The sequence below is a fragment of the Uloborus diversus genome, chromosome 2 (assembly GCF_026930045.1).
Source record: "Uloborus diversus isolate 005 chromosome 2, Udiv.v.3.1, whole genome shotgun sequence".
NCBI lineage: Eukaryota > Metazoa > Arthropoda > Arachnida > Araneae > Uloboridae > Uloborus > Uloborus diversus.
Genome location: NC_072732.1, coordinates 100,331,829 through 100,356,299, shown reverse-complemented (window position 1 = coordinate 100,356,299; position 24,471 = coordinate 100,331,829). Strand labels below are relative to the sequence as shown.

The 24,471-nt window shown below is 34.0% G+C and overlaps 1 protein-coding gene across 3 annotated transcripts in view; it reads left to right on the top strand.

Moving 5' to 3' along the window:
* The window catches only part of LOC129235307 (talin-2-like), a 249,247-nt gene that overhangs the window by 123,614 nt on the left and 101,162 nt on the right, over positions 1-24,471 (top strand). For all 3 annotated transcript variants that reach the window (XM_054869037.1, XM_054869038.1, XM_054869039.1), the window contains exons 3-7: positions 13,725-13,822; positions 20,188-20,317; positions 21,493-21,581; positions 21,690-21,759; positions 23,619-23,761. In XM_054869037.1, the coding sequence (XP_054725012.1) occupies positions 13,725-13,822; positions 20,188-20,317; positions 21,493-21,581; positions 21,690-21,759; positions 23,619-23,761 (530 nt within the window). The remainder of the gene's footprint in view (positions 1-13,724; positions 13,823-20,187; positions 20,318-21,492; positions 21,582-21,689; positions 21,760-23,618; positions 23,762-24,471) is intronic.

Below are 24,471 nucleotides of genomic sequence, written 5' to 3'. Positions count from 1 at the left end.
GTTATGCCAGGATGACGTCGGATTACACAATCTGGGAGGTGACGTTCCAATCTAACACCTGACGCGTACACGTCCATCGTTTTAGTGCAGATTAGATCTGGACTCATCTGAGAAGACAACCTGTTGCAAGTCCGCACGCCACTGGGCTTGTTGGATTTAAGCCGGAAGCAACGATCTTTGAGGATGAAGGGATTCTTTTATAGGGAATTCTTGCATGCATGTCCTGGCGCAGCAGACGTCGACGAATCGTAGATGCAGCAAGTGTAACACCTGTAGCCATACTCCAACGTTGTTCCAGAGTACGAGAGGATGTTATACGATCCATCACAGCTAGGCGGGAGAGGTGTCGATAATCCCGTGGCACCGTTCGGATGCGGGGACTGGTGCGAGCTCTTCGGCTAATTTCATCGTCCTCTGTCCATCTTTCACAAATACGCATAAGAATTTAGGCATTACGCACCGTGCGGGCACTAATTTCTCTATACGTAAGTTCATCCTCACGCATGCCGATCATGCGACCTCATTTGAACTCCTTTACTCGTTCGTATGACACTCTGCACTTTGGACGAGGCATATTGAGTACTAGAGAAACATCTACCATCGTCAGATAATCATACACTGATTTCGAAAAACTTTTACAGACCTTTAATACAGAGTCTACGCAGCAGTTCAGAGGGTGTTTCTCGGTCCACGCATGCTCGACGTCTCTGTAATTCTAATCATTTGCATATTTTATCCTGCTATACAATTTCCTGTTAATTTCGGTTCATTTGAATAATTCCTTCTTGGTGTTGCAATTTTCACAATTATTATATACTAGCAGTACCCGTACAGCGATGCCCGTGCTAAAAATGTAATGGAAGTCCGTTGAATAAAAAAAATTGACGCCCCCTCCCCCTCTGATCTGAAATGATCTTTTTTTTTTTTTTTGTATAAAATGCGTACACACCTTTTCAAAAAAAAAAAAAAAAAAAAAAACTATTTAAGTTTCTTTGGAATTTAGAACTTTTCATCAAGTCATTAAATTAGATTTACAGTTGCTTTAAACTCTAGCGAGTGAAGCGGTTTTTACTGCAATTCAAAATATTTCGCCAAATAAACAAAAAAAAATAATTTGAATTTTTGGCATCTTGAATTCAAATTATGTTTTTCGCAATCACGAGCGTGTGTGTTTGTGTAGGCGCATGTGTGTGGGTGCGTAAGTGTATGTATGCATGTGTGTGAGTGAGTGTTGTGTACGTGCGTGTGCGTGTAGGTGTTCGTGTGTGTGTGTATGCGACTATGCGTTCGTGTGTGTGTGTGTAGGCGTTCGTGTGTGTGTGTGTAGGCGTTCGTGTGTGTGTGTGTAGGCGTTCGTGTGTGTGTGTGTGTGTAGGCGTTCGTGTGTGTGTGTGTAGGCGTTCGTGTGTGTGTGTGTAGGCGTTCGTGTGTGTGTGTAGGCGTTCGTGTGTGTGTGTGTATTCGTTCGTGTGTGTGTGTATGCGTTCGTGTGTGTGTGTGTGTAGCCGTTCGTGTGTGTGTGTAGGCGTTCGTGTGTGTGTGTGTGTGTAGGCGTTCGTGTGTGTGGGACATGGACGTCACCGCCCAGCAAAAGTGAATTTCGGGGGACAGTGCTCAGGACCAGCCGCGCCGCCGCCGGTGGACGGTGGTGCTGCAGCCCTGGTCCAAGCTGAAAAATGTACGGACGCCAAAAACGGTCAAGTGAGAACAATAAGCAATCGTGATTGCTCAAAAAAAAAAAAAAAAAGACATCAAACATCTTTCAAATGTAAAAATAATTCCGCAGCTCTATTGTTTATCGCCAAACTTGCCCAGAAACCACGCTGTCATTATCCATCCTTCTAACGAAAAAAAAGCATCCCGTGGAACATTCAAAAATCATTTGGAGGGACTTTGTTTGCACGGCTTCATGGACTTGGTATGATGTTTCTGTCTGCCAAGTGGGACAGGCAACAACAACAACACATTCAAAAATCATCGTCAGAAAAAAAAGAAGAAAATGTCGTACATTTCAATCGGATAAAAACAAATCAAAAGTTTCTTTTCTTTCAAAACAAATCGCCAAAACAATGAATTACATTAACGGTTGCCTCAAAACAATAATCCTAGACTGAACCCCTGCTCAGCGCCTAACGTGGCAAGCGAGCACGCTACCGGAACCCAACCCTTTTGCGAGTGAAGCGGATGTTTTTTCTTTGGCAATAATAAATGTTTCGCCAAACAAACCAAAAGGTATTCGCAACTCCAACGAACTATAGGGCGCACTGCAGTCACTGTCTAATGGCCGACTTAAGAACTAAAACAAACGCATGTGGTAACGAAGAAAATGCTAAAAGTGTTGTGATTTTTGTTCGTATGTATGATATTTTTCGCTTTATTCTTTTTAAATTAATTTTCAAAGTCTTGTGGATATTCTGGCCCACGTAGAAAGAAATGAGAATTCAAGAAGCATTACTAAACGTCAAGGATTAATGCAAACTACGTAGTTCGTAGTTCTAAGCAGCTATTTCCACGATGTTGCATTCGATATTTATCAATTCTTGATAAAACTAAATGATAACTGTGGCCTGACAAGATCAACAATTAATGCTAGAAAATTCAGTATGACATTACAAATTATTATCGAAAGAAGATGATACTTCTTTGCCTTGCTTGGCTAGCGCTTATTGTTTTGCATTTGTTGCTGAGTTATTTCTCTCGAATTCCCGAATCGGTTAATTTAAAATTTTTCTGTTTCGATTTTTCTAATTTCTGAGTTACGATTTAATTATGTCAAGTTATGCAAATCATCTACAGAATTCTTATGGATATATGTTGGTAGTTTTCTTTTTAGTTGATTGACCATTATTCCTTTTTACTTATCGAATTCTGTAATCTTACTACCATTTTATTCCACTCATGATAAAAATTAAAAATGGTTCAACTAAAAACGCGAAATCTCGCCAAGGCTACTTTGCTCGCACAGTACTAAAACTATAACCCTAAACAAATTTGGCGAAACCTTTCAGCTGCGAATAAAAGGAATAAAGTAAATTCTTTCTCGGTGAAACATTTTTCATTTTGTTCTACGATAATATATTCAAGAAAATACTTTGCACACCGTCCATTTCAACTAAATGCTGCTGTAAAAGATGGTTAGTTAAATTAATTTAAGATTAAAAAAAACTCATATTCTTACAAATTCATACAAAACAATAAAAATTTTTACCTTGTATAACGTTATCCAAGTTTGTTAATACAGTTTTCGCTTTCACCATTTTCAATCAACTCATATTTTAAAAGGATATAAGGAAAACTAACATTATTTTGAGAAGCTCGAGAATACTACTAAGGGACGAATTAATTTCTGTAGCTGAAAGCAAATTAAGACACATCGATTGCTTTAATATATACTCGGAACAAACTGCCTGTGTTTACGTCAACAGACACACGTGGAACGCAACTTGGCCATGTTTTAGTTTCATCGACAGTTTTGTAAATCACCGCAAGGTAGCGTATTCGACCGCTGGACTTCCGAATAAAATCACATTAACAGTAGCTTTCAAATCTTTATATATTAATAGCTGCGTTGCCCGGCTTTGCCCGGTCTACCTTGAGAATAAAAATTGTGTCAAGTGACATACAGTGAAGTATTGTTTATACGTTATTGACGGGACTGTATGAAAAGAGCGTATAAATGAAAAAAATGTATAATATGTTAACGTTAATGTGTATTAGACTCTGCAGGGACCAATTTGAAAAACGTGTAATTGATAAAAACGTATAAAAGAGAAACGTATAAACGGTGCTTCACTGTATGTTCAACAACTAATTAAAAGAATAACTTAATAACTTAAAGAATACCTTAAATAAAAGAGAAAAAAAAAACATGCAAAATTACCCTTCCAAACAATGACGACAGATATTAAAATACTTTTAAGAAATTAAAATGCGAAACGTGGATTTTAAAAGCGTAACCAAGCGTAACCATGGAAACGCGAAAATAAAATGGTTGACAACCTGAATCAAAATGACTTATTTCGAAATTGATTTAAAAACGCTTGTAACTTTTTTCCTTTGAAGATAGAAGCTAATTTTTTCAACCAAAGGTCGAGAGAGATCTGGAGTAAAAAATCTCGCTTTTTTCAATGGTGTCAAAAAGAAAACTGTGGGACAATTCCATCACTTTTTATTGATATATTTAATGAAGAAAGTAGTGCCTAAATTTCAGCTAAGCCTAAAAAAGTTCGAGCTAAAAACGCAAATTTCTCCCGGCGTAATGAAGTTAGAGCATCGAAACAAATTGCTTAGAACACGGAAAAATCTACTTTTTTCAACGATACATAATATTAATATGTGCAAGTAATTTGTCATCCCTTTAATAGCCAATAATAGGCAATTTACGTGAAATTTGGGCCCAAATTGGAATAAAAAAAGAACTATTTATCGGAGTTTTTCGAATTATAGCCTATGTTACTCAGTGAGAAGTCACCTTTCATACAGTGAAAGAATTTTTCAAATAGGTGCAGTGGTTCCGGAGATTACCTCGAACATATAAACACACAAAAATTCGTCCTCTCTCTTTATAATATTAGTAAAAATTTCAGAAATCAAAATTCAAAAAATGCAATTTTAAGTCGAGTATATTATTGATTAGGTTGGCAGGGATCGGGGGCTTTGACCCGAAAATTTTCCAAAATTAAGGGCATAATAACGCATTTTTCGACTCTCTTTGATCTTGTCTTTTTTTTTTTTTTATCACACATGTCTTAAAATACATGGCCCTCGTACCCGGAAAGTTTAAGGATTTATGGTCTTAAAATTGCATTTTTGACGATCATTGGTAATATTGAGGGAGAAGAAGTTGGAGAATGCTCTCCGTCCATTTTTCGAAATTGCGATTGTTATACATATCTTTAATTATGTTAAGAAAAAGGGGTTCGGGAGCAGGGTGGGACTGCGAATAAAATTCGGTTCGGGCATCCAGAGAAGAACGGCGCCTTTCCAATTTAAAAAAAAAAAAAAAAAAAAACCCTCACATTCACTGTTAATTAAACAAATTAATGTTCTGAATCATAAATTATAAAAATATTTCATAATTTATTTTAAACTGAATGACTAATCAATTAATTATTAAAAATAAATAACCAAATATCGATTTAAATAATCAGCTAATGTTTATTAAAATCAATAAATAGCATTTTAATTGAAAAAAAGAGCAAACAAATTTTTTTTTTTAATCGTTCTGCGGCAGCAGGATGTGTTTGAGATACACCTGCTACAGTGGTGCAATCAGAAATAAGTTTTTTTGGGGTGAGGGGGAGCACATTGAAAAAATCTTATCTGAAAAACTGTTTTATCTGACAGGAATTTAAATTTTTTTTTCAATTTGTAGTCTTAAAAACGCAATTTTAGACTTTTTTTGCTGATATTAGGGGGGGGGGGGGGTACAGCTACCTCAGCGGAAATTGCTAGAAGCCTTAAAAACGCGATTATAGGCCATATTTATTGACATTAGGGTAAGTGAAGGAACTCAGGGACTGTCCATATCGATTTCTTTTTAATAGATCGAAATCAATTCCTCCTCCTACCCCCCTGCGAGTTTTTGAAATTGAAGTATAAAAAATTCAATTGTAGACGATCTTTAAAGATTTTACATAAAGAATGTTCTGTTGCTCTGCCCTGGAAAATTTTTCAAGATTATGGTCCTAGAAACTTAAGCAATATTATTTATATTCAGGAGCTATTCCACTTCATTTTTTTTGTAAGTATGGTTTAAAAAACCTGATTGTGTATGATATTAGAAAACGGCGGTATAGGTATAATATTTTCTGAAATTCAGGTCTTAAAATCGCGATGTAAGACCCTATTTCATAATATTAGTAGGGCTAGTAATTTTCGTACATTAAAGCTCCAAAAACGCAATTTTAAGCAATTTTCGATGTCGCTGAGTATTTGGCGGCTTCACCTGGAAATTTTGCGAAATTAAAGATCTGGAAACGAAATTTTAGATGTTCCATTAGTCTCATGTTAGTGAGAAAATGATAATAAAATTATCTGGAATGGTTTTGTTTCTTCTCTTTGTCTTATGTATGATCTTTTACACCCTATTAACTACTAAATATCTATACACCCTAATGGCAGGGGTCCGCCCTAATAATGGTCTATGAAAGAGATTCGCTGGCTATGAAGTTTGGAAATCTCTGGTATAGAGCAAATAATGAGAGAAACTCCGTGTTGTTACTAATTTTCATAGCGGTTTTGCTACTTCAAAGTAAAAATACAGGGTGTCCGAAAAGTCTTTGCACATTAAAAAAATTCATAGAAAACCAACAAATTGTCGTGTGAATTTGCAGTTTGCACCACAATACTTCACAGGTTCAAGAGTTTTTACGACATCGAAAAAAAAAAAAAAAAGAAGGAAAAGAAAAGGGGAAAAAAAGAAGAAAAAAGGCATTTCGCAGCCAGGGTATCAGTATATGCTGTGCTTGTAATTCTTCGTTTAGTAATTTTCATTCCTTTTTGCGTTTTTCCATATCAAGAAAAACGATTTAAAAGTTACTTTTAACTTTTAAATCGGGACTTCGGGGGAAGAACCTCCAAGCCCCCTCTCTCTAATATAATTAGACAACAACTACTTTTATAAAGTTTTAATTTCAAAATGAAAGGGGGAGTACGTCCCAACCTTTTCTTCTCTTAACATTACCAGGGGCGGATCCAGACTATGGATTTGGGAGGGGAACGTTTTTAGCAAGTATGTTTGTGTGTGGGAGGGGGATATGAAATTACTCATTAAAAAATAACAATAATTTTTTAGTTTTACAACGTATCTTTTGCTTCTTAATGCTTCTTCTTGCAAAATTTTATGCATTACAAATTCTACAAGTACAATCCTTAGATAATTATTTTAAAAGGTTTGTTCATTCTTCTATTTTTAAGTGCTTTCAGGAAATAATATTTTCAGCAGTAGCCCAGCTAGAAAATTTTTTAGAAGGGACACTCTTAAAATTTTCGCCATCTGGTGGGGGGGGGGGGCATCCGGGGACCCTCCCCCATAAAAAGTTTTGTAATTGTAGTCTTAGAACGCAGTTTTAGACGGTCTCTGGTGATGTTACGAGAAAGAAAATTTCGGGAGCCATCTGCGGAAATTGAAGTTTTAAAACGCGATTATAGGCGATATTCGCAACTCCAGCTCTCGAATACGCTACCTTGCGGTGATTAACAAAACTGCCGAAAAAACTAAGACATTGCGTTCCACGTGTGTCTGTTGACGTAAAAACAGGCCGTTTGTTCTGAGTATTTATTAACGCATTCGATATGTCTTAGATTGCTTTCAGTTACAGAAATTGTTTCGTCCCTTAATAGTATTCTCGAGCTTCTCAAAATAATGTTAGTTTTCATTATTTCCTTCTAAAAAGCGAGTTGATTGTTAAATGGTGAAAGCGTAAACACAAGAAAACCCTGGATTAACAAACTTGGATAACGTTATACCAGGTAAATTTTTTTTATTGTTTTGTGTGAATTTGTAAGAATATGGGTTTTTTTTTTTTTTTTCTAAATCTTAATTTAATTTAACAAACCATATTTTACAGCAGCATTTAGTTGGAATGGACTGTATACAAAATATTTTCTTGAATATATTATTTGGAACTCCAACGAACTATAGGGGGCACTGCAGTCACTGTCTAATGGCCGACTTAAAAACTAAAACAAACGCATGTGGTAACGAAGAAAATGCTAAAAGTCTTGTGATTTTCGTTCGTATGTATGATATTTTTCGCTTTATTCTTTTCAAATTAATTTTCAAAGTCTTGTGGATATTCTGACCCACGTAGAAAGAAATGAGAATTCAAGAAGCATTACTCAACGTCAAAGATTAATGCAAACTACGTAGTTCGTAGTTCTAAGCAGCTATTTCCACGATGTTGAATTCGAAATTTATCAATTCTTGATAAAACTAAATAATAATTGTGGCCTGACAAGAACAACAATTAATGCTAGAAAATTCAATATGACATTACAAATTATTATCGAAAGAAGATGATACTTCTTTGCCTTGCTTGGCTAGTGTTTATTGTTTTGCATTTGTTGCTGAGTTATTTCTCACGAATTCCCGAATCGGTTAATTTAAAATTTTTCTGTTTCGATTTTTCTAATTTCTGAGTTACGATTTAATTATGTCAAGTTATTCAAATCATCTACAGAATTCTTACGGATATATGGTGGTAGATTTCTTTTCAGTTGATTGACCATTATTTCTTTTTACTTATCGAATTCTGTAATCTTACTACCATTTTATTCCACTCATGATAAAAATTAAAAATGGTTTAACTAAAAACGCGAAATCTCGCCAAGGCTACTTTGCTCGCACTATACTAAAACTATAACCCTAAACAAATTTGGCGAAACCTTTCAGCTGAGAATAAAAGGAATAAAGTAAATTCTTTCTCGGTGCAACATTTTTCATTTTGTTCTACGATAATATATTCAAGAAAATATTTTGCACACCGTCCATTTCAACTAAATGCTGCTGTAAAAGATGGTTAGTTAAATTAATTTAAGATTAAAAAAAAACTCATATTCTTACAAATTCATACAAAACAATAAATTTTTTTACCTTGTATAACGTTATCCAAGTTTGTTAATCCAGTTTTCGCTTTCACCATTTTCAATCAACTCATATTTTAGAAGGAAATAAGGAAAACTAACATTATTTTGAGAAGCTCGAGAATACTACTAAGGGACGAATTAATTTCTGTAGCTGAAAGCAAACTAAGACTCATCGATTGCTTTAATAAATACTCAGAACAAACTGCCTGTGTTTACGTCAACAGACACACGTGGAACGCAACGTGGCAATGTTTTAGTTTCATCGGCAATTTTGTAAATCACCGCAAGGTAGCGTATTCGAGCGCTGGAGTTGAGAATATGACATTACAAATTATTACCAAAAGAAGATGATACTTCTTTGCTGTGCTTGGCTAGCGCTTATTGTTTTGCATTTGTAGCTGAGGCATGGTACTCTCCTGTTATATATTTTCTAAATCTGTACACCATTTTTAAATTTAAAAACATTTTTTTACTATTGATCATTTTGTATTTAATTCATTGTTGTATTTGTGGGTGGGTTAAAGGCTTGACCAAAAACTAATTGAATTTAAACAGCCCGATGTAAGCAAATAATAAAACGTAACCTTTTTTTCTCCCTCGCTTTTTCTCTCTGAGAACTGCTGCCACTGATTTGTATTGTGTATTATCGGAATTGGCAAAAGAGTATTTTGCTTTTTTTTTTTTTTTTGAGGATATTTGTGGTTCGAATTGCAGAAGGCTTCAAAATGCAGAAATTTATATCAATTTTACAAAAATTCCTACGGGGGAGAAGCCCTCGGACACCCTAAAATTGGGTATATTCCCTATTTAAAAGGGACACCATTTCCCATCATGAACCATATGTATAAAACATAGTGGGGGAGGGGGGCACTTTGACCTTTTTTGCCACCGACAGAAAAGTTGTCTGGGTCTACAAAACATACCGAAAAGCTAAAACAGCTTAGGGCCATATTAAGTCGATATTATAATCCAGTCGTGATTACAACTAATATTGCTGGAAAAAAAAAAAAAAAAAACCTGCCTTCCCAGGAACTCAGTCCTAAATCCGCCTATGAGCATTCGGACCCTTGTCCGGAAATTTTTCGTTATTGACATCTTAAAAACGTGACTGTAGAGTATCGTTGGTAACGTCAACGGTTTGGCAGTTTTTCAAAATTGAAGCTCCAATAAAGCAATCTTAATCGATTCTCGATGTTATTAGAATGCGAAGTGTTAGGTAGCTCTCCCCTTTAAAAATTTCGAAATTGATTATATTTTTCGCGACACTTTTTTTTCCCTATTAAAAAAACTTCGTTTTCCCAAGGTACGTTCTATATTCTCTTTAATTATAAGAAATACTTCACAAAAACATTCTACTCAGCCTTCTGGGTGATCATGGGCCCTGTCACTTTGTTCGCCCCCCTCCCCCCGGTCCCACCTCTTTTTGCGCCATTGAATTGTAGAAGCTTTAAATATAATGATCAACCCTACACCAAATAAATGCAAAGGACAGTTTAAACAGGTTTGTGTTCAAAGAGACTTATTTTGACAGATATAAAAAGCAAGTACAGAAATTTGGGAAAATTTGAGTCTTGAAATGGCCCTAAAGTGGTAAAATTGAACTACGATTGGAAAGCTATATTGTACTATATCGATGAGTCTTTAAAAATAAGCGCGATATAAAATATTTAATCAGTCCCCGAACTCGAATTTTTATGTAGTTAACCTCTCTTAGTCTTATAACTTAGCATAACTTATAATATGTGACGAAAGCATTTAATTTTTGTATTTTTCTATAACTACCTTTACATTCCTGCAGTGCCGAATTTTAGATTTTTTAGAACAGGAGCAAAACTTAAAGCCTGCGACCCTTACCCATCTTCCTTTTAATTTTATATCGAAGTCCAAAGGAAAAACAACAGAAATAGAGTAAATTTGCCTCCCCCCCGGAAGTTGCTACCTGGGCAACTGGGGGAGGAGGGCATAGGGTTAATTACAAAAGGTAAGCCAAGGGTACCACCGGCTTGCTGCCGCATAGATCCGGCAATGCGATTCCTGTATTTATACTAAGTAGGTATGAATTCATTTATTAAGCAGTTCCTGTTTTCCTATTTCAAAGCATGAACTGCTATTGAAAATAAAGTCTATCAACAATTAGATGTACTCGTTTTAGTTTGGTGTCAACTCTGCCCAATGCCTTAAAACATAAAATTTTTGCATTCATTTTATTAATCTAGTTCTTAGTCGCATTACAATAGGGGACTAGTTGGTGCAGTTATAACTTATTAAAAGTTTCCCATAGGATGAGTTCCCTCCAAGCTATGTTAACTAACACTAAAAATTAATTCTTTAAGTGTCAACTAATGGTGGTTTTGCCTTACTCTGTTTACTGCACAGTTTTAGGTTTACTTGGGATTTTTTGTTTTGGAGAAGTACATTCCCCAATTCCCCCCTTTGAGTCCGCTTTTGCAATTCTGTCCTCGCTTTTCCCCACTCCTTTGTTCAAGTTCTATAAAGCAAAAGAATTTTCCTGCACTCTGTTCTAAAAATTTTTAGATACACGTGGGAGTTTTGGTAGGAGTGGAACATATCCCCAGTTCCCCTTCTTAGATCCGCTTTCACTCTTGTCTAATCGCTTTTCCTGGAGCCTTTTGCTCAAGTTCTTTATGACAGAAGAATTTTGCTGTACTATGTTGTGAAAATTTTTAAGTACTTATGATATTTTTGGGAAAGGGGAACATTCCCCCAGTTCCTCCCCCCCCCCCATGGATCCATCTCAGCTATTGTTTGATTGCTTTTCCTGGAGCTTTTCTTCAAGTTCAAGTTCTATAAAACAAGAATTTTCCTACTCTCTGTTGTGAAAATTTTTAGGTATATATTGGATTTTGGGGGGGAGGGAAACATTCCCGTAGTTTCCCTCAGTGGATCCGCTTCTGCTGTTCCTTAATGGGGTTGTTTCCCTCAGCCAAAAGTACTACTTTTAGTCACTGAAATTGATAGAATAAGCAAAAAAAAAAAAAAAAACCTGGAGCGAGAAAAAAAACTTTCATTTTCCCAACGCTCAATTTTTAATTAATTTTTTAACCTGTCCGAGTTTTCAAACAAGGCGTGGTCCTAATGACGTCACAAATGATGCTCTTTGGCGAATCTTTCTATGGCGTTTCCACGTCATGATAATCAAGAAGCGAATTAAATATTGCGCTCTACGCTTGCTATCAACCATAACGTTGCCACTACATATGAGTAAAAATGCGAATTAAATATGATCCGTGAATGGCATTTCATCATTTGTGATGTCATCGGCATAAATATGATCCGTGAATGGCCTTTCATCATTTGTGATGTCATCGGCAGAAGTGGTAAACAATGAAAGCTCAACGATTAAAATAAATTTTTAAAAATACTAAATTTAGCCAAATTACTTAAAAAATGATTCAATCCTATGTTTTAAGCATGCTCTTTCAGAAATCTATGTGGAAAAAAATTCTGGAAGGAAGTCTGTGGCGGACCTGCGTCCAGGAGGCCTCATAGCACCTACAGCCTTGAAATTTTGTACAAAGTTACTTCAAGCCCAGGTGGTGTGCACTCGGGATTTCATTTTTTAAAATTCGAATTAGTTTTTTTGTAATTAATTTTTTAAGCTCAAATTTCGCGCAAATTGCCTATTAAAGGGGTGAAAAATTACTTGCACATACTAATGTTATATATCGTTAGAAAGGGTAAAATTTTCCGCGTTCTACGCAATTTGTTTCAATGCTCTAATTTAAATACGGCGGGAGTTGTTTGCGTTTTTAGTTCGAACTTTTTTAGGCTTAGCAAAAATTTAGGCACTACTTTCTTCATTAAATCTATTAGTAAAAAACGAAGGAATTGTCCCACAGTTTTCTTTTTGACACCACTGGAAAGAGCTCCCTTTTTTTACTTCAGATCTAACTCGACCTACGGTCGAAAAACTAAGTTTCTATCTCCAAAGGAAAAAAAGTTACAAGCCGTTAAAAAGAAAGTTCGAATAATATTACCTCCATTAAAATTATTGGTGTTTTATTTGGCGTTGCCATAGTTACGTCTTTTCGATTCGCATGTTTCTTCTTTCTTATTCACAAACTTTAAGGGTTTCGATTTTAACGGAAAATCTTAGGCTCAACTCAATTCAAGCCCCGAGCTAAAGAGCAAAATATATTATTAGAGACCACGAATATGAAAGCTACTTTTCAAACGTACAAAACTGCAGTTTTGCAATGCTCAGGAGCCCTTTAGCCGTTACGGCTCTGCAAGTTGGTACAAGTTATTTTGAAACCCGAGGAAGGGGTACTGTTTCATTCAAAGGGAGCTCATAATGCGTTTTTAATCTGTTTCTTTTTAATTGACGATTTAAATCTTTGCGAATCAAATAAGATTGCGAAGCAATCTTCGGGGTTGGTGAGCGCTAGCGAGCAGGGAGCAGAGCCCCCTAGTTTTTAAAAAATATCCTTCCGCTTGTTGGCAAGTGGCCAATTTCTCAAAGCAGAAGAGAATCGTAGACTGGAATAGGAATGTTGGGGAAAAGGGATGTCTGGCGTTTTTTTTTTTTTTTTTTAATTTGCGGGAGAACTAATGTTTTAAATGACTTAAGTGTCATTGATCGGTTCACCTATTTTTATTGCTAATGTTCTTCTATTTTATTTAGTCTTCTGTTAATAACTAGCAAGTTATTATGTTAGTAATAAGTTTGTTAGTATTTTTTCTTTGAAAATTGAAATTTTTTAACATTTACTTTTTAACATGAAATCTGTTTTTTCCTTGTCTAGTGTTCCTGTTTTGCTATGTAAAACGTACTGTTTTTTTGAAGATGACAAAGAGGCACCCCTCATTGCCTTAAGGCTTGGCTTAATGAAATCCCCACAAAACAAAAAAAGTACCCATAAAAGCATTCCTTAAAATTCAATGGCACAGTCAGCGCCACCCCCCCCCCCCCCTTCTCCCCTGGTGAACACCCTTGGATATGATATATTCAAAAGAATAAATTAATATTCAACATATATTTGGCAGTTTCAAGAAAAATTGTCAGCATTTATTTTCTTCAGATAATTAGGCACATTGATTGTACAAATACAAATGATTTGTTTTCTAAAGTATATTTCGAATACTTTTTTTTAATCTTTTTTTTTTCCTTTCAGCAAAAAACTATGGTTTATTCTTAGCTGATGAAGATCCTAAGAAAGGGGTCTGGTTAGAGTCTGGAAGGGCACTTGAGTATTATTTATTACGAACTGGGGTGAGTATTTAATACATTAACTGTTAAATATTTGTATAAATTGTCCTACGAAAGAAATATTTCTTCACTGATTAGATGGCATTATGAGAATGCCAAAAAATGTATTTAAATTTTGTTATAGATTTTAGACAGGGGTGCCCACCTAGGGGGAGGGGTTCATGGCGCAGACTGTGCCATTGAACTTGAGGGGAATTTTTCTCTTTTTAGAGGGGGTGGTCTTGCTTTTGGGGTTTTTCCTGATTTTAAGGGCTCCATGCTCAAAGGGGGGGGGGATCACCCCTGTTTTTAGATGGTCTGAAAAATTACCTTTCCTTTTGAGAAAAAAGAATCTTTCCCTCATAAGGGTCCCCCCCTCCTCCAAGCTAAAAATAAAGTTTGTGCTGAGTACCATCTATCTGAAACAAGAAAAAAAGTTGCTTTAAACAAAAATGATGAATGAAAAACAGTATTTTTAATCCTTTTATCGAGTAAAAGTGGGAAATCAGGAATTGGCAAAACACGTATGTGATTTTTCTTGCAGTTAACCTAACATTTCTTCAATCAATTGATGAACTTATTCATGAGTATGCACTTACAGTTTAGATATTCAAAGAAAAAAATAATTATTTAAAGCTATTACTTTGGCTTCTCACAAAATACATTGGGGATGTAATGAATATTTGGTCATTATTCAGTATTTGTCCCATTGTGCACTTCTGCTGTGTATTTGGCAGTCCTAAAAGTGAATGTTGAATTTTTGACCAAATACAGTCTTTTAGCAGTGTACCTGTACATTTTGAATTAAAATAATAGTGGTAATAACAATTTGGGGGGGGGGATTTTAAAATATTTGAGAAAATTGATGTAAATTGTGCTCAGAGCTTGTTTTGGAAAGAGTTTTTTCGAATTAATAGTTCCTAACTGTTTAAGTTGTAGAATTTATGCCTACATAAAAATGATTATCACATTATGTAACAGTGGCATACTCAAAAAAAAAAAAAAAAAAAAAAAAAAAATCAGAGGGTGATATGGTGTCACCCTCTTTAGTCTTTCTAAGGTTTAGTCTTTTCTAAGGTCAAAAAGGAAATTCCTGAGTTTGGAAGGGGATCATGTCCCCTTGCTGGATACACCACTGTAACATATGCATAAATGATATCTTACATAAACAGTGTTCATATTAAATTTCACATTTGGAGATAAAGGAATTATTTTTCATAATAAGCACCTGATTATGTAAAATTTATCCAGAAAAAATGATACAGAAATAAAGCATTATAAGTTATATTCAAAAATATTCAATAAATTATTTCATAAAAAGTTACAGGTTAAAAGATCATTTGCCGTTAAAAATTCTAAAATTGTGATGTAAAAATAATATTTTCTCCGTAGTTTCTAGCAGAATTTATTCTGTGTAGTTTCATTAGCATTTTCTGCTTCCAAAGAGTCTTTCATTATATGCAGGGCTTGGAGTAGCTGGAAGAAACTTCCTTGCTAAATTTGCTGAATTAGGGAACTTTTCTGGTTTTGTTTACCCCTAGTTAAGTAGACATTCCATCCTACCTATTAGAGGTTTATCAAATAATGCTTTTACTCTAACAACTTATTTGATGTATTTTCTTATTTACTTGTCTTCTCAAATTAGGAATTCATAATTTCTGATGGGGGGGGGGGGAAGTGTCGAGGCACATTGACCTGCTCTTCTGTTCTTCATTTTTTTATCTCGTCAAAAAATTAAATGACCAGTTTGATTTTTTACCTTTAGTTTCATGAAATATTTATCATCATCTCCCCCCCCCCTTTTTTTTTGAAATGCTCAATTTATTAACTTATTTTAATATTTTTCTGTCGGAACTTTGAAGTGGACCAACTTTTATAACAGATTAAACAGAGCCGTGTCCAAGGGGAGGGTGTTAGGGGTTAAACCCCTCCCATTGGGGAAACAAATAAACGTCAAATGAAGAAAATGATTGACTTAAATTAACTTTAATGTGAAAGTCTGCATTTAGCGCTTTTTTCCCCCCTTTCTCTCTGAAGTTTTTCTCTAATTTAACTCAGTAAGTCTGTATTTTTTTTCTCTAATTCAACTCAGTTGGACCTAAACCCTAAACGCTTGCATTTCTTTCTTCTTTTTAACTTGAAAACTTTTACATTTCATTCAAATGTTTTGTAATTTACAATTGTTAAAGCTTTACCGACTGAAATAATATTTTGGAAAAACTGTGGTGGTAGAACCGCTGAATGAGCTACCAATACAAAGCATTAATAATGCTTATTGTAAGGAGGTAATGATGAATTTGGCATATGCTGCAGCTATGAAAATGTATTGGCGATTGTGTTTAGTTATGTAATTTCCATCTGCAAAAAGCACGTTCTTGTTTACTTTACAAGTAAGAATGTATTAAGCATCATTTCAGAACATAAAATCTGATATACAGTAGACCATCGGGAGTTGCATTCCACCGGAAATGCCGCGTGAATTGAGACCTAATACTAGTGTTAAAATAGGTGTTTGGTTCCCTAGATAACAAAATATTTCATTCTAGGGATGACTAATTAAAATTTAATGTGTACTTATATCGACTTTTATGCACAACATGCATAAAGAAAATATAAATTAATTTCGTGTCCTGTTTATAAAGAGGAGCTGGCTATGATAGTCTTTTGGCAGTCATTAAGACTTTTTCCCTGTAATTCTTTGCAGAGCATTAACGCATCCATGATCACTTGCGTCATTTCCAAGATAGAATTTTCCTTCACTAAACAATCAGAAAGATCATTTCTATTGTCTAGGAATGGCTCAAAATTTTCAATGTGAACGTTTTTGGTTGTGTGTCACCGGCGTCGGTATCCTCGTTGGTTTTGGCCTACTTTGTCACTCCTAAAAGCTCTTCTTCCAGTGAGTTCTTAACTGTGTGAGTTTAATAACTTTACTTCTGGAAAGAGCTCTGGAACCAATCGTATAAAATGTCTCCAGTGGCCCAAGCTGGATTATTAGCACGCCAAAATGCAGTTGATTACGCGTAATCTGCAATCTTTAGGAGTTTGGATTTTGAAAAAGGGGAAAATTTTATCTGTTTGCATTGCCGCATCCACGTAAAACCGAAGCTCATCCGCATGAAATAAAATAAAGGTGTCAAATCTTAAACCACGTATGATCGAAACCGCGTAAAATAAACCCGCGTAAAACGAGGTTCTACTGTACATTCTACATTATAAAAGAATTTGTGGAGAGTTATTAATTCTTGTTGCAATAAACCGCATAGTAAACAGGTTTAATTCAAAAGAAACAAAGAAGGTTTGATTAAAGTGAACCTGTAAAATGAAGGAATACTTTGGTTACATGTGCAGCCAGAATTATCCTTCTAGGGGAAAGAGGGGAGGGGCAGCAGTACTTACAGGTGTATAAACGCCATACTGGGATTGACAATTTGTCGTAAAACTAAAGGTTGTGAGGGGTTGAATCCCCCCCCCCCCACACACACATAGGTAAGATTAAAACCCCTCCCTTTATGAAAATCTGGACACAGGCCTGAGATTAAATGATAAATGTTATGCAATACTTGTTATTATTTCGTGTCTAGCATGAATAAGCATAAAGAGTTAAAAATCAATGCAACATATTAAAATATTAAATGGACCAACTTTTACTTTCGCGCTATTTATTTAAGTAACTACTTTGCCACTAAATATTCGGTATTCAACTTAATGACAAATATTCTGAATTTGATTGTTTGTGATCACTATTTGTTACTCCATAAAACTAAATTTCATGCTTCACCTTTAAAATTGATGGTATACAGTCTTCGCGAGCCCATTTTAGTAGCATAGTGGTAAAATAATAAAGGAAAGGTCATTTATTTTGTGAAAGTTATCAATGCTGTTTTTTATATTGTGTTGTTCTAACAATACATGCTGCTATTTTTTCTTCTGTCAAACATACGAAGATACTTTTCTTTATTGTTTAATATTAATGTGCTCAGGGCAGGGTTGGTAAAAAACCGGTTTTTTTTGTGGAAAAAAAAACTTTTTTGGTTTAAACCAGGTTTTTTTGGTTTAAACAGGGTTTATTTGGTTTAAATACTATTTGTAAGAAAACCAATTTTATTTTAGGCAAATCATGAAGATTTTATCAATTAACTGTTTAAGGAATGTTTAATATTCATATTTGTACCTCATTTCTTCCTAATTTATTAAATAATTAAGAATAAAATCTTGTGATTTCATTTCCTTATACATAGGAATTTCTATAGGAGAATATTGTTTGAAAATCTTTAACTGTTATAATTAATACAATACGTAAATGGGCCTTGGTGTAAATAATCAAAGAAATAACTTACTGTGATAGTTCAGATATTATTAATTACAATTAATCAAGAACAAATTCTTGTAAATTAATTTCTTCATAATCATAGCTATCTACAATAAATAAAAAAGTAAAATGAAAATCATGCACTCTTAAACATATAGACAGTATTTTGCAGTATCTACAAATTAATCACGAGTCTGATGTACATTATACAGTAAAATCCCTCTAATGCGGACACTAACGGGACAAATATTTTTGTCCGCAATAGAGAGGTGTCTGCAAGACAGGGGTTTAATAATGTTATTTGCATTGGAACAGGGAAATTAAAAATTGTCCGCATAAGAGGGGTGTCCGTTAGGAGGGGTTTTACTGTATACAACTTTGAAAATCAAAAGATCAACGCATATTTTGTTCAAAGGTTAAAAAAAAAGCTAGAAATTACGTAATTTATCTACCTAATGTGTGAGTGACAACAATTATAGAAACATGGCAAGTAGGTTTTAAGAAAATCATTACGGTTTCCATTGTAGACATTATTTCTCCTGGTTTAATATGTTTAGGAATATACAATTTTTATATCGGAGGAAAAAAAAATTAAAAGCTTCAGTATGAAAATGCTTTAACATATTTAAATAATAAAGACTCATACAAATTAACATTTATTGATTCTTTCACCATTCATACATGAGACTTCTTTCATCATATTGGGATGAAAAAAGTTCTTTAAAAAGTTGAAAATTCTGCATTAAATTTTTTTATAAGAACACTAAGTTACATTGATATTTTCTGTTTTCATTATTTTATATATTCTTTTCTTGTTCTAACTGCATCCTCTATTGGAGATGCAAAAGGTGTGCAGGCATAAGCATAATTTTATGTCAACTCTAAGTGTTCTTGGGCTTCTTTAGTTATTTTTTCTCTTGTCATTTAAATATTCTAGCGTTAAAATTTATATACACTATGCATCGCTTCAATGGTACATAACCTATCTCAATAAATCTTGAAATATTCTTTTTTGCTGTTTTGAAATGCAAAAGACTGAAAAATAATGATAATTGAATCAATAAAAAAAAGCTACTCCATATAATTATAGAAAAACTTAGTTGGTCTGCCTTGTATATTTATGTACCTAATAGAAGAGTTGGATTGATTTAAAAAAAAAAAAAAAAACAAAGGAAAACTATCTAGCAAACTTGCATTACATTAAAAAAATATAAGTTTCTAAATTTATTAAATTTGTAATTTGTCCATAAAGCTTTCCTAGTTACTTTGCATCAATTAGATTTCACTCTTTGCAATAATATGTAAAAAATATAAAAACATTTGTTGGAAAACAATGAAGTTTTTGAAAAAAACCACAAGTTTTTTTTTTTTTATATATAAAACCACTTGGGTTTAAACTGTGGTTTAAACCAACGTCGTTTAAACCAAAACAACCCTGGCTCAGGGCCCGACTATCTGAAAGTGAGACTCAAGACCTGCGGTACTCTTTAGAGGCCATACTCTTTATTCAATCACTTTAAGTCAAATGCAAAATAATGTTTAATTTTCAGAGTGTGGGTGCTAGCCCTTGCAGGGCCCCACCACAGCGATTCATTTTCTTACCTAACACTTTTTTGCTCAATTAATTAATGAAGAGCATATTGCCTCCTCCCACATACAAATATTCAAAAGCAAAAAGTAGGCCATTTTACAGAACAATTATTTTTGCAGTCTTATTATTTTCTCTATTATTTTCTTGAGTATACATTATTCTTTAATGCTATGCATAAATTAAAAGAAAAAATTGGGGTCCCTCATGAAGAAAGGGCCTTAAACCCAGGCCTAGTGGGTCTGCGTGGTAATCAGGTCCTGAATGTGCTTATTCATGTTTACTTTTCTTTTTGAAGAAGCTTAAAAATATGCCAAAAGAAAAAAGAAAAATCTAGTTTTTAAATAAGCATTTTGGTTAATATCCTTTCAGTTTCATTATCCTATAAATATTTATTTAGAGCCAAAATTATATCTTCTGTGTGACTTTTTAACTTTTAATAAGTTTTTTCTTTTGATAAAATAATGATTAGCTAATGTTTTGTTTTAGGATTTGTTAGAATATAAACGAAAAATGAGACCCCTGCGTGTTCGAATGTTGGATGGAACCGTCAAAACTGTTTTAGTTGATGATAGTCAAGTTGTTGCTAATCTTATGGTTGTTATATGTACGAAAATTGGTAGGGTCATAGTTTCAGAACGTTGTGCAAGTAGCAAATCCAATATGATTCCTTAAAATGTGCTGTGAATTACTGAATTTATTATTGAATGTAAGGGACTGTCTATAAGTGTAGTCACATTTGTTTTCAACATTTTGACCTCCCTCCCTTCTGTTTCACAAAAGTGGCACACTTCACCTTACACCCCCCCCCCCCTTCTCCTTGTCACATTTCATGCTATTTTTACACACATATTGATATAAAAAAAATGTGATGTCAAACTTCCCCCTCCCTCTCTTCCACTTGTCAGAAACTTGCTAATTCACGAACCCTCTTCCCCAAAAATGTGATAACATTTGTAGACAACCCCTTATGATTTAGAGTTTTGATGATTATTTGCTGACTCAATAAATATCTGCATTGTATGAAAGGTTATTTTTATTATTATTACATTTTTGCTTTATTTTATTTCTTGACTGAGTCTTTTGAATTTTTTTCTTATTTGTGCTTTTTTTATTATAATAGTCACTCCTTTTGTGTTTTACATTTATTTGCAAGTATTTTGTATGCATTCAAAAACATTTCTTGAAAAATTTAGTTTTTGGTTTTCCCAAGTAAAAACTCTTTTACCACTATTGCTATGATATATGAAACTATATACAGTCAATTTGCAATAATTCGAAGTTCGATAATTCTAATATTATTATAACTCGAAGTTTTTATCAAGTCCCGACCCCTTTGTCTTTAATTCCATGCCAATTAATCTCAATATCTTGAAATTAACTTCCTTTAACTCAAAGTTTTTTTTCCAAGATGACTTGAAATTTATTTCAAAAGAAAGAAAGAAACAAGAGACTATGAGAGAGAAATCAATTCACCTTCACTTGCAGTTCCTGCACAATTCATCTCTAAAGCAGGAAGAACACCTATTGAGCCAGTATGTGATAAAGGAGTTTAGTGACAGTTTACAGCTTTTCCTATTTGTTCTTGCATTCTATGGTCTGATTAAACATATTTTTTGTCCCAATAAGGAATAAGCTGCCTATGTAATGGGATTTGTTTTTGTGCTATAAGATTTGTTCCAAATAAGGGGCTAGTCTAATTAACCAGTGACCCAATAAAGCAAATTCCGTTGTATGTATGTATATAACATATTTCAAAACTTATTTAGTACTCTTACACTCTTTTTCAAATAGGCATTTCAAATCATGACGAATTTTCCTTAATTAGAGATTTTCCTGATGAAAATAAAGAACCTAACACAGGCACTTTGACTCTTCGAAAGGTATTTTATTCTCTATTCAAGAATTAATTATTTTTGTAGGATTTCAACCATGTTTTTGTCTGAAAGCTATACAACTGCATTAAATATGATTTTTTTTTTTAATTTAAGGATAAAAAAGATAAAGATAAGGACCAGAAAATGGAACAGTTGAAGAAAAAACTGAAAACAGATGATGACAGTGAGTACATTAATATGGCATTGAAATATTTTTTTCCAAATTATGTCCTTAGCTCACTTTTCTCAACCTTTAATGTACAATATATAGTAGAAAAAGCCATGGGCGCCCATATGCAAAATTGTAAGGGGGCTCAGATATTTTAATCATGGTTTAGCAGGATATTTTCCCCATGGAAGCAGATTTCAGGACAGATTAGAGTCATTAAAATTTGAAATTTTTATTAACTTATTCATTAATGGCTGGAGAAGAACTGTTTTTACATTTTTGCAAAGAAAAAAATACTAAGAGCAAGGAAGTTCTAATTTCTAGGGGGGGGGGGCTCGAGCCCCCCCCCCTTGCCCCCTATATGAGCGTCCTTGGAAAAAGCTGTTCTTGTCCTTCACATTCTCAGTTCGAAGTAATTAAATGCAAAGCCGTAACTAGAAAATAATTTCCGAGAGGGTTTAAAACTTTCATACGGAGCTTTGCGCTATTTGAGCTAATGTTCAAGCCGTCGGGTTATCTATTATGAAAGCATTTTATGCAATTAATATACATATGAAACAATATTTTTTGGAAATTTTTAAATATCATTGAACATTTGAATGTCAAACCGAACTTTTCGGGGGGGGGGGACCCTTAGGGCCCCCCCCCCTTTGTATAAGGCTCTGATTGAATGCTCTTCAAAATGTATTCTATCTGAAGTGGTAACAAGAGTGCTTACCTGGTGGGTCATGGTGCAGATTGCACCATTCAAATTTTTAGCTTGAGGGGTGTTTTTTCATTGGGGGAGGGTCCGAGATATTTGGGGGGTGCGCCTTTGCCCTTAAGGGGTGGGTACCCCTGAGTGGTAAAACGTATTAATTTCCCACAGTTGATATCTTTGAACTTTGAAAATAAATAACAAAATATTATGTCATATGAAAATCTGATTCCAATAAGCAATAAATATTTTTAAAAAGTGCAGAAAGGAGAATTTAAAGAAAAGTGTAGTGAGTAAATTTTGAAAAATATATGTGACATTAAGGTTAAATGAGGCAGTGAGACGCAAAGGGGTGTAAGTGCCAAATTTTAAAATGCATTTTACTCAAAACTTGAAAATGTTCACTTTCATCCCTTTGCTTCTCACTGCCTTAAATGTAATGAAAAAATTTATTGTGCATGGTTGGGGCGGATGAATAATTCTGAAATATTCACTTGCATCTATTTATATTTTTAATACTCTCTTTAATATGTTGTTAGGAAGTTGCTTAGTTTTTACCCAGTTCTTTTTTGTATGAATATTTATGGAACAAAAATCAAAGCAAGTTCATTTTGGTTCTTTTCTAACTTTTGAAAATTTCAAATCTGGATTCTCTCATTCTGTCTCTTTTTTTTTTCTCTTATAATTATATGAAGTTCATTATTGCTCTAATGAGTTGTAAGAAAATTTCTTTTTCATCAGTTTTATGCAATCCTGTTACTAAACTTTTGAATTACACAATAAATTAATACATTTCCTGAATTTGTTTTTTAAAACTGAGTTGGTATTTACTTACAAAAGTATGTTCCTGTTTTTTTTTCTACGTGTTTGATGCAAACTATGCCGGATACCATCGAAATGTAAAGAAATACATAATAGAGTAATTGTAATCAATTTAAATGTCACATTTTTTGATGAAAAAAACATGGGTTGTCTGTTTAAATTTGAAATGCTTCTTCACCAATATTAAACTATACATCTTAAATTCACCATCCATATTTTGTGGAAATTTTACATTCAGCAAAACTTACATTTCTGTAGTATAAAGATAAAGAGTTAAGTTATTACTTATCATTATGCAAGAAATCAGATGCATTTTAAAAATAATTTTTTTTAACATATATTTCTTATTTTGCAGTGAATTGGGTTGATCATTCAAAAACACTACGGGAACAAGGCATTGATGAAGAGGAAACTCTATTGCTTAGGCGAAAATTTTTCTTTTCAGACCAGAATGTAGATTCAAGGGACCCTGTGCAATTAAATTTACTTTATGTCCAGGTTTGTACTTTCCTAGTTTAGAGTACATGCTTCATTTGACAAACATTGATGTTGTACTTGATGCATTGTAATGATGTTTGTTGGAAGATTCAGTGATTTTGAAGTTACAGAATTTATGATTTAACATAAGATTCATGTGTGAAAAAGATCCAAATGTGTCACTCAAAAGTCTTGATATAGGCCTGTAGTTGTATACAAGTTACTGATCATATTCAAAATAAACTCTTTAAGTTACTTGATATCTTGATTGATAAACCAATGGCGTGACTATGGGGAGGGGGGGGTGACACTTTAAGTGAATTTGCAAGTTTTTGAAAAACATAAAGCTTAAATGCATTTTTAAGACTACAAATTTGAAAAATTTCCCGGGGTAAAACCCCAGAAACCCATGCTTTTGTTTCTTTTCTGTACTTTAGCCCACTTAAAATTTCGTTATGACTCAAATGTAGTTTCTGAAAATTGCATGAATTTCATACTTTTATGTTTACATAAAAATTTGTTTTTCTTTTGGGTCGGTAAGGGGGAGGTGACACCACAAATTACCTCCCCGGGTGTCACCAATCTAGGTAGGCCCCTGCATAAACTATAGTATTTTGATGGCCTCTGAAAGAAAGTATGAATCTTAAATATCCGATGAAACAAAAGCAATCTTAAAACCACTTAGAAGGATAACCTCTAAGACAACTTTATTTCTCTCTAGTCCTCCTCGG